This window comes from Lissotriton helveticus, chromosome 5_1 (genome assembly GCF_964261635.1).
Source record: "Lissotriton helveticus chromosome 5_1, aLisHel1.1, whole genome shotgun sequence".
NCBI classification, from domain to species: Eukaryota; Metazoa; Chordata; class Amphibia; order Caudata; family Salamandridae; genus Lissotriton; species Lissotriton helveticus.
This window is the reverse complement of record NC_136065.1, coordinates 1,252,638,731-1,252,650,169: the sequence shown is the minus strand read 5'-3', so window position 1 is coordinate 1,252,650,169 and position 11,439 is coordinate 1,252,638,731. Positions and strand designations below refer to the sequence as shown.

General features: G+C 43.0%; 1 protein-coding gene across 1 annotated transcript in view; it reads right to left on the bottom strand.

Annotated features, from left to right (window-relative positions):
* Positions 1-1,445: 1,445 nt before the first annotated feature.
* Positions 1,446-11,439, bottom strand: part of EEF1AKMT2 (EEF1A lysine methyltransferase 2) — a 198,763-nt gene continuing 188,769 nt past the window's right edge. Inside the window, exons 5-6 of the mRNA XM_078644028.1 lie at positions 6,375-6,591; positions 1,446-5,317 (exon numbers count right to left, since the gene is read on the bottom strand). Coding sequence (XP_078500154.1) covers positions 5,220-5,317; positions 6,375-6,591 — 315 coding nt within the window. The 3' untranslated portion in view covers positions 1,446-5,219. The remainder of the gene's footprint in view (positions 5,318-6,374; positions 6,592-11,439) is intronic.

The window sequence follows — 11,439 nt, the reverse complement described above, 5'->3', positions numbered from 1 at the left end:
CAATTACTAATGTTTGAAACATTATTTTTAAAATATCAATTCCTAGTGGGTCGCAAATTGACCTACCTCATGAATATTAATGAGGTAGGTTGCAATTTGCGACCCACTAGGAATTGACACCATCACAGGGATGGTGTCCTGCTGACGTCAGCAGCCCACCATGTCTGTGATTGTTTTTATTTAAAGGGAAAATATATTTTTTTCTTGTGGGCCAATGCGTTCTCTTAAACTTTAGTTTTACATTTACAAAGGCAAATGCCTTATCACTACACTTCTATAGTCAGTAAATTATAAATGTTTTGGTAGTGGAATTTGGTTGCAAAAAATTAATACATACTATTCCAATTCCATATTTGGAAGGCACACCCCTTCGAAATACTAAACCGGTATTTGGTTGCAAACCACAATTACGATTCAGTAACGTACTACTAAATCACAGTTTGGGTTTGATACATACTAAAATGCTTTTTGTCGTCATAAATGTGGCAATTCTGCGAATTGGCCCATCTGCAACTGCAAAATAGCATGATACATCAGTTGTATGACGGAACAACACAGGGAAATACTTTGCATGCCTTTACAATGTATTTTTCACCTCGCATTTATTTAGAACGCATATGCTTTTACAATGCATGTCATTACCGTGCACTATTTATACATATAAATCTATTTGTGGGGCCTCCCCCCAACTTACCTTAAATGCATGCTAAAGCATGCGTTGTAAAGGCATATACATGCTAAAAATATGCTTGGTGAAGGCACAACATGGTAAAAACCTCATTGTAAAGGCTGTTATCAATACATCTGGCCCTTGGTTATTCAAAATACGAACAGGGGGTCTGAATTCCATGCTTGGCCATGTCTCCTTTTTTTTCCTATTGCTGTCCCATACAGTTCCATGGAAACTCACTCGTACCTCACTAATACCCAATACATTCTCACTCATTCTCAATCACTGGTCCCAAAAAGTTCAATAGAGTTTCACTAATTTTCTACCAAGTCGCTGCCCCGTTGCAATTCAGTCTTCAATACTCATTCCACACTGTCTCAGTGTGCGTAAGTGGAACATCAGATTCCTCAGTGGCCATACAGAGTTGAATGGCAGTTCACCCATTGCCTTCCGCAATCAATAAAAAAGCATCTATGCACTTCAGCTTAAGCTCATCCTTTCACCTTATCCATATACACCTATGTGAAATCCTGCTATAGGCTCCATACACTTCATTTAAACCCCCATTTCCTTTCTGGTTCTATGCACTTTATTAGATACTCCTTCATTCCTCACTCGGCCTATAAAGCTTCACTCACTTACTTCAAACACTTTAAAACAGGGTAATCAGTTCCTCCATTACTGACCCCAAATAATTATGTGGAGTCTCACTCATTCCAAACTCTCCATGTAAGTTTTTATATACATTATTTTAAAATAATCAGTAAGCAGCCTGTAGAAAATAACGTTTTTAATGAAAGCAAAATAACATATCAATTTACATAGTACTGAAATAATTATCAAATGACCAACTCCTTTTCTGAGGCCAGGAGAGTTTGAGGCAAAACTTTTCAGAAAGAGGACTTGTAATGGGATAGCTAAGAGGCATAAACCCCCATTGGCAGGGGTTTCAACAGAAGCACTGTTTAGGAAGAGCTGAGATTTGTTGCCTTTTATTAGATTGCACCTGTGGAAGGGGAGCTGTAGATGGCTATCTTCCATGGAAAGAAAGCTGTGTAGTGAGACCTATGCAATGGGGCCTCCAATGGAATGGAAACAGTGTAAGGTGAGCTGTCAGATATTACTTATAGGATAGAGCGGTGGTAGTGATTACTGAGGTGATGCCTGGCCGAATGAAGTCAAGGAAGCTTTGGATTGTTACATTCGACAGCACAGAATCTGTGCCTGCACAGAGAGAAATTTGTATCTTCTGCCTTTGAAGGGGTGGTTAATGTGTGCTTGGAGAGGTGCGGAGGTAGTCTTCTTTGGCAAGAGGTCACATAAATAGATGTACAGTGTTGTTTCTCACAGATATCTTTTGTTGCCTACCACACTGTGGACTGTGCATGGGGAATTGAGTGGCCTTAGTTGGAGTTGAAGCTTTAGAGGCATACCTCTGGAATATTGTGTTCTAAGACGTCAGAGCAGAAGCAGTGAGAGATGTGCGTTATTGCCTCTGAGCGAGGGTGCGCCTAACAGTTAAAGATACAGGCTGCTCCCTCACTTGTAGAAGTTTGGAATATTGCCCCCTATGTAATAGGAGCTAGGCAGGGAAAACAAAAGGGGGATTTTACCTATTAAGAGAAATAGTAGGCATAGCTGTGAGTTGTGATTTCCATGGGAAGAGTAGAGACATGGATGGGGTATTACTTCGAAGGGGGAGATGACTGAAGAGATAGATGTGAGGTGTTTCCTGTAATGGAGGGTAAAGATAGCAGCCTGGTGTTACTTGGTGAGTGGGGGTGAATGACTAGCTGTAGGATACTACCTAATATTGAACTAGAGCTGTGCATACGAAGAGAGCACTACTGGTAGTTACCTCAAATGAAGTGATGTAAAATGAGTTCATAGTAAGCTATGAAGTGCTGCCTTAATGTGGATGTAGAAGTAGATGTAGGGTGTTATCTTGGGTGACAAGTATGTAGAGGTAGCTTTGGAGTCATGCCTTCCCATGAAGTGGGAAGTAGGAGTGCAGGGACACCTGTGAGGCGTTTGCCTCACAAGAAGTAGAAGCAGTATAGGAAGAGCTGAAGCACTGTGCTTCTCATGGAATACATATACTGAATGTTTAGTGCATTCTTCAGGGATATGACAGTGTGCAGCACCCAGGAGCCTCATTGGATGGGTTAAGAGGGGTGCACTTGTAGCACAACAATGACAGTAACAGGCTCCCAGAGCCAGTAGTGCTGTAGACAGTTTTTGCAGTGACTTATGTGGAGCATAGACTCCCAGTCGTAGGAGTAGGAAGCCCTGTATAAAGGAGAGACAAAAGGAGGATTATAGGAACAAAGTGGATGGGAAAAGAGACTCAAGAAGCTATAACAGACTGGTATGTTTTAGTATGTTCTGGGTAAGGCTGGAAGAAGAGGCGTTCAAAAGCATTGCCATCAACAGAAAACGTGGTATGGAGGATCCCATATGGGTTCTAAGGGCTGGAGTTAGGATTTATTGGATTATTGGTAACAAAGCAGAGGGGCCTCATTAGAAACCAAGAAAGTACTCAACAGGCATTTCTCAGCTAATACTTGCTTTTGCTGCCTGTGTCAAAAAGTGGAGGGGGGGGAGAGCCACATATTAGACAAGCGGAGGCTCAAGCAAAACCTAGAAGTGGGAAATGGTCAAGAAAATCCTGGTGAAGAGGTTAAGAAAAGGTTAAGAAAGGCCAAAGGAAGGGTACCAGAGGCAACATAGTTCCTGGACACTTAGGCTGCACCAAGTTTGGGGGTGAAGTGAAAGGGGAGGTATTGCAGCACGATGCGTTCGGTGGTAAGTCATGAGAGGTCACAGTATGAAAGGAGGGGGAGGCTGATTACTGAGCACTGGCCACTTCAGTTACAGTGCATGGAAAAAAGAGATGAATGGGTCCAGACTTGAACGAGAATGTCCTGAGTGAAGAGGAAAGTTGCGAAGCGGTACATGAAAGGAGCACTATGGAGGAGCACATCCTTGCGTGAAAAGGATCGGCATTAAGGAATGGAAGTGGCAGAACGGAGGTGCACTTGCCATCAAGGAGCAGCGAAAAGCAGAGGGTGGATGAACTTGGAACTGTTCCAACAGCAGATATATAGGAGAAGTGGCTGAATTGGTCATGGCTTCCCATGTGGAGGCAGAAAGAAAAGCGGAAAACCTCAACGGTGATTAGCAGATGAAAGCTGGGTATGGGTACAAAAGGCATGAAGAGGCAAAACAGACCATGACAAACAACAGAGACAGACAAGAGATGGAAAGCCAAGTGACATCAGGCAGCAAGATGGCTGCATTGCAGATACCTAGCCTCACAGAGTACTGTGACAGCGAAATGTTAGAATTATTGTAGAAGAGGGTCCTTGGGACCCATCAGGCAGGAGAGTTTTACGATGATTGTGATAGCATGCTGTATGTCGGTTCAACCCACCCTGAGGAAAGGAAAAAGAAGAATTAGCAATGAAAGTGAAGAATGATGGTTTAAGGATATCAGGATGTTGAGGAAAGAGTGCTTGGGGGTTGCATGGGAAAGAGATGGGGGTAGAAAACCATGAAGAGCCAGCAATAATTATACTGATAAAGAAGGACTAATGGAAGAAAAAACAGGAAGAAGTGATGAGCTATGGTTATAGTGGACACCAAAGTTTGGTGCGCGGGTTGTTGTGTGACAAAAGTGACGAAAGTCCCATCTACCTAAAAAAAGTGCATTATATCCTATGGCACTTGTAATACACTGGACAGAACAATCTTCCAGTCTGCAATGGAGTAACCCTCTGCCAAACTCTAAATCAGGCCCTAAGGGAGAGCGTAGAGAAAACACACATAAGTAGTTAGACCTTTTCTAGAAGAGAACATGGGGAATAGAAAATGTAGTGTGATTAGGTAGTAGAAGCAGTCCTCCTTCAATTCTTGTGTGGCAAGTCCTGAAACTGGACAATGATAAGGGCTTCCACTTACTCGCCCTTTGAAATATAAATTATATACTAAGTCTCCAATTGCAGCTGGCAACAACAGGGCTAAGAGAGAGCACTTCTCACAGTGGTGCAAGAGCTTCACTAGATGTTTATAAAACAGCAGATAAACTCTAGCTCCAAGAACCAGAACTGATAAAATGGGTTCAGGGGTAGGGAGAGACCTGAAAGCTGGAGGTTTCAGTTTGGAAGATGGATGGAGGGACCTGATCCAACGAGGAGGTGGGAAAATAAGCCCTTAAAGATTGAGGTCCGGAACCCCCAGTCCTTGATGACAGGGAAGGGCTCCCCATGGAGCAGGGACGGAGGGAGGCTTGGAGGCTGAAGGATAGAATACATAGGGTGATAGAGAAAGGGAAACACTGGAAGGGTAACTCAGAAAATGCTGGGAAACCCTAAAAAGGAGACGTTGGCCAGGGAGGCGAGGAAGGAGTATTTCAAGTTGTCAAAGGATACATTCTGGAAGCAGGAGAAAATTGGTTAGAAATACAGAGTAAGAGCCCAAAAAGGTGGAGGTAAAGGATGGAAAGCCTCAGACGTTCACCGCTTTTTTGCTCCTATCATCCGAGAGTGAGTCAGTGCTTCTTTTGAAAAACCAACGCAGTGACACTACTTCCAGTCTGGCCGCCAAAGCTGAATTTTGGTGTAGGAAGTTCCTCCAGGAATGTAAACCCTGTCAAACAGGAAGACAAAGAGAGACAAATGAGGCAGCAAACAACAATACAGCGGGTATCAAATATTCAGATAGTAGAGATGGCACACACCCAGAGACTACAGAATGCAGACTCCAGAGACTACAAAATGTACACACCATTGAAGCAAAGGCTGCATACACTCAGGCAGCAGACAACATGCACCCAAGGGAGCACATTAGTCCTTATCCAAAATGCAGGAGTACAACACTAGAAAAAAGACACACATGCCTTGTTAACAGACCACAGGGACATATAGCGGGACATCAGAAGCAGGTAGAAGACACCCAGGAAACAGGCAGACACATATATCTATCTAGGTAGTAGGCATCACAGACTCTGAGAAAAGAGGTTTTTTTATGGCTACGAAGTAGGCATGTCTGACCCTGGATCAGGAAATTTGCATCTCTATGCAGAGTCGAAGCCTTCACTTGAAGTAGGGTTTGGGCATGAGCTTACACAATGCTGTTCCACTACCATTGTATTGGAAAACCACAGGGATGCCACCTTCAAATAAATATTTATGATACCTTTTTGCAAGATCCCAGCTTAGCTATACTGATATTTCAAAATACAATTCTGTATAGTTATTTTCCCTAGGTATAGTGTGGAACTTGAGTGGGAGCGGGCAGAATGCTCTTCCTCTGTCCTATATAAGATAGTTGTGGATACAAGAGAGGCACAGCAGATGTTTTCCACAATGCATCACCCATAAATCTCTCGGACACTTGAGAAACGAGACCGTTTGGTTAAAAGAAATATAACGCAGCTTAACCCTTGCCTTTGTAATACTAAAGATGTTCAATCTTGGATGGAGGAAGATCCTTCATGATATCAGAGCCTCTTTTTGATTTGGGACCAAACTATCTCCCACAAGATTTTCTTTCAAACAGTGCTTCTTTAAATGGTTTGGGAAATGTGCATATTTTTAATGACACTTTTAAGGAATTCTAATTAGGGGACACCCACTACATTCTATCAACCCCAGCTACCATCTGTCCTGGCACATACAAACTCAGAATTTACATACTTTCTCACCTTCTGCAAACAGGCGGATCAGCTCCTCACGGGTCCAGTTACAGGATGTGATTATAAAATGTCCATTGTCTTTTAGGACACGGCGGAGAGAGGCCAGGTACTCCCGTCGCTTCTCAGCTGCACAGTCAGGATCCAGGCTAATGGCGTCAAGCGTCCCCTTGTCCACACAAAGATCAAAGCCCAGAAGCTCTTCAGGGACCCTGAGAAAGTCCACAACCTAACAAATATTGTGTAGACACAATAAGAGCACAACATTGGAACCCAGCATTAGACTATAGCCAAAGAAGAAACACAAACAGATGACATTGAATATCTCAATCCAGAATGGACAAAATATCCGCACAAGAGTGAGCGATAGAGTGATGACGTTTAATGAATGCTTCTAAATGTTGGTATTAATCTGAAGGAATGATGGCTACCATTCACTTTTGGTAGAGACACGTTCACTCTCGTTCTAAAGAGTGAGGTTGAGGTTATTTCATTCAAATTCCTCCTTCTCATTTGAAAAACACCCCGACTCCTAGCACAATGCAACAAAACTTTGGGATGGTAGTGTCTACCACAACTAAACAATACAACCCTACCTATTGCATAAAAGGGGCTTCTAGAAATTGATATTTCGGGTCTTAACCCCAAATGCATCAATTAACCATGCTTTTTGATTAGGTGAATCTGGTAACTTTTGAAGAGGACCACTGGCTTGACATGTCATTTTCTGCCTAACCCAGTAACCAATTATACTGCAGCTAAATATGTTTATGGTAATCTCTGCTTATACAGAACTGCAGTAGACGACATGGAAATTGATAAAACCCTGCTGTCCTCTCACCACTGTAAAGGAATGTTTTCCCTGTGGAAAGAAAGACAAATTCTCCTTAGCGTTCCCATTTAACAATGAAAGGATTCAACACTGGGTTAATTTATGACGTCACTGGTACATTTATACCCAAAAAAGTATTATATAATTAATTTTTACGACAGTGACATTTTTTGGGGGGGAATTATGATTTTCCTAATTATTTGTGTCCTGGATATCGAAATCTCACTACGACATCTTAATACTGTGGGTTAATACAATTTATCTCTAATTGCAAGTGGTTTTGACCTATGTGACCTGATCTTAAAGGTGATCACCTCTGCCTTGCTTCATTAAATTATAATGAGCTCGGCACATCCAAGGATGAACATAAAGACTCAATTTCTGGCCTTGGTTCTGTATATTATGCATATGCCGGTGAACCCGAGCACAGGGAACACAGTAGGGAACCTCAAGGTACCACACACTCCGAGCATCCAGTTGGCCCTCCATAATAACACATTGTAGAATACATACTAAAAAGCAGCAGACTTTCTAAAGCTTTTGTCGTTACACTCCCAAGTGAGTGCTGTCAGAAATGGAAATTCTCATGGTCATCTGTGTCAATCACTGCAAACAGTTCGGCAACATCACCATAGTTGGGTTCCCCCCTTCTGTGTGTCAAATATTTTATTGCACGTTTTAAGCAGGCTGTCTCTCTACCATGATTGGGTGTAATGGGTTTCGGACTTAGAGCCGGAGGTGCTCCAGCAAAAAAAGCCACTGACCCATTTCTCCAAGATATACGAGACCACTCCGAGTCCCACTGTAGTCTTAAAATTCTTAGTGTGTCAACTCTGGTATTATCATGGTGATAAAGCTCCCTATGCCTGTGATGGTGTTGAAAAATCCTGACGTTGCCTATAAAAATTTGATAAGCACCCAACCAGGGACAGTCTCCTCTCTGGATTATGAAAGCATCCATTGACAAATCAGGTGTAACACTCACTCTCTTTAGACAGCTTCCAATGTTAATAATGTTGCTTTTAACCATCTACTTCTCTCTCCTCTAGTGTATAACTTTCTAAACAAACAATACTTTGCTTTCTACATCTAGTATTTTCTATTAAGCAGGATAAGGTGGAATAGATGGATGACACACTTATGGGTAGAGCCCTGGAAGCTTTGGACGGTGTGTTAACTCAGAACAGAAGGTACATCTGCACTGTCTCCTCTCTGAGTGGAACCATAGCCTGTGGCAACTATATGAAACCACTCATACGGAGAAAAAGGAGCTGGGAGAGAGAGGGAGAGGGAGAGGGAGAGGGAGAGAGGGAGAGAGGGAGAGAGGGAGGGAGAGGGAGAGAGAGAGAGAGAGAGAGAGAGAGAGAGAAACACAGGCATTGGGTCGAAAGAAAGACAACCCTCCAATTTCTCGCTCTTGATAGCACTGGAAGTTTCTGAGAAACCCCAGTTTATAAAGGGAGCATCATAACCTCAAATTAGATTATATATGAATGTACAGAATGTCAAAGAACAGGCATTTATACAGTTAACATCTTAGCTTAGCACTAGTATGTGCTGTAACAATCTCTCAGTCTCCAGGATACAACTACATAATATTGCCATTCAGCACAAAACCAGTAAACCAGGGATGCAGCCTCCACTGAACTGGACTACAAGGAGCTGAAAGCAAAAAGGTGAAGGAGAACCTCCCACCTAGCAGCCAAAGATAAACAAGCAGTGGCAACGCCACTAAGTCTCGTCGCAGCAGGAGCTATTGGCTTTGCCAATTTCTTTAGCTGTGTAACTTTGTTTTTAAACAAAGACAACATTCGTCTTTTAGAATCATTTCGTGTGAACGAGCAGTGCAGTGTTTTGGATTATTATCCGTGATCCTGAAATTATTCTAAATTGTGTTTGTGCTCGCAGCATGACTGAAATAAAAAGCAGTTCAATAACTTAACCAGGTATTTATTTTGGCTTCAAAGGTGACATAAAACACCATATGTTGCTAGCAGTAAAACTGGCCCAAGGGTTTAGGCTGAGAGGATGAAGCAGGGAGATGTGATTACGGGCAGAGCTGCGGACCTTGGAACTGGGGAAGTAGGTTTGAATGTTGGCATCGACTGAGCATCCTGTGATTCTGGTCACAACACCTAATCTCCCCGTGCATAAAATGTGAATGTGATTTTGTTATAAAAACAAACTGGCCAGCTCTTAAAATGATTTAAATCCTCCCCAACAGTATGCACGAAAGAGCAGGAAAAACCTCATGGTATGGAACGGTCAGATGTTTAATGCTTGCTAAAGGCTTCTGGTGCCAAGTCAAAGGTGGCATGGAATGTGTGCCCACCAATGTGGTGGTTTGATGCTGTATTAAGGGTTGGGTGAAGCAAGCACAATATGGAAAGGGCAGGCATATTAAAGGGCGGGCATATTTCATGTATATACTTTTGCAGTGTGGTGTTTTCCTTTTCCCACATTGTGCCCGCACTCGAAGCGTATATACATTTCAATGTAAATGGTGTTGCACCGCGAGTTAAACATGGTCACAACAGGAGAGAGAGAGGCCATGTTAAATCGATACACACAAGCGATGTCACACAAAAACTAACCATTGGCAATGAAAATGTAATCCGATGAGAGAAGCACTCCCCAAGTTCTGCTAGAACAACATGTCATGGCAAATGAACATTCCCTAGATACAGCAATCAATCGACAATGTAATAGCACCATCAAGATCTGAACAAGTATAATAAACACTCACAACAGTTCGCTGTCTGATCATTAACAATGGTAAACCTCCCAATACACTACTTATCGGGTAAGGTAAGTTTCGTGATTGTATTGCAGATTGATGGTATTTATTAAACATTTAAATCAGGTATTAGTGGTTTAATCATGCAAATGGCAAATAAAGAAAGGTTGTTTCGTTGCATTCACTCCACTCCCTATTTTTGGTAATCACTCGTCAGTTGAGGCACCGGAAGCGCCCTCAGCCTTAAATTGCTTCGACGAGGGGCAATGTGGTGGCAGCAATGTTAATTTCAGTGCTGCGTGCCATAATTATGCTTTTCTTTAATCATTGTTGCTCCATGTAAATATACCTAAATCTATAAATACGCTGCATGCATTAGAACACTTCTGTGGATGGGGATAAACTACCCGAGACCCTCTTTGCGCATTTCCATGTGAGCCTGTATTAGAAGTGAAAATTGGTACACAATGAATATTAGTGCCCAATTTCTTCAGTTAATTTCCAAACATACAGAATAACTAGACACAATTATTGTGCTTTTGTTTGTTGTACACACAGTGGCTTCCCCTGAACTCTGCCTGGCATGTGTAGCATTTAGGGCTTTCAAGGTGCGAGATATGCACTGACCTCTTCTGCACAAGGTTGTTCACATTAATTGCAAACCTGACCAGAAGTAGTGTTTTACCTGAGCACTAGTTACATTAAACAGGTTTTTATTTTAAGCACGGGATATGAAGTGATTTGCCCAGAATCCCAGGATGGTGAGCAAACGCGGAGACTCGAACCTGGTTCACCAGTTCTATAGTAGGTAGCTCTGGCAGTAATGCCACATTTTCTCCCCTGTGACTTTTGTGCCAATGTTTCATGCCGATAAGCAAATAGATAAGTTCACTGGGATCCATTGGTAGCGAGGATTGTTGCGCTATTAAATCATTTTTTTAGTTCAACTCAATACTGTAACTAGAGCAAGGTCCAAAATAACTTTGTAGCTTTAAGAATTTACAATAACAGGATTGTTCTAATTCAATCCACAGACAGAAACCTGGAACTACTCGACAACCTGTTCCCCACTTTCAAAGAGCACCTCCCCAATGGTTGCCCCTCCACACATACACCAATCCAACTGAACCAGAACTCCTCACCTCCAACTAACGTCGCAGAACGACCCACCGCCTCTGACCCTCACAACCCGACTCTATGCCATCCCAAATCCCCCCTCTATATCTCCACCCCCGCCACTCCCTACACTCCCGCCGCACCTAGCTTCCCCTCCAACGGTGCCCTCTCTCCCAGCACTCCCTGCTCCCCCCCCCGGACCCCCACTCCTCCCTCAACATCTCCCCCCCTACTCTCTGCACTCAAATAACTCCTGACATACACCCCTCCCTCAACCTCTCCCCCCCACTCCCTGCACTCCCGCCACTCCTAGCCTTCACTCCTCCCCCAACAGCGCCCCCCCATTCTCGGCATTCAACGCATTCCAGACCAACACCCAACACTCAACACCT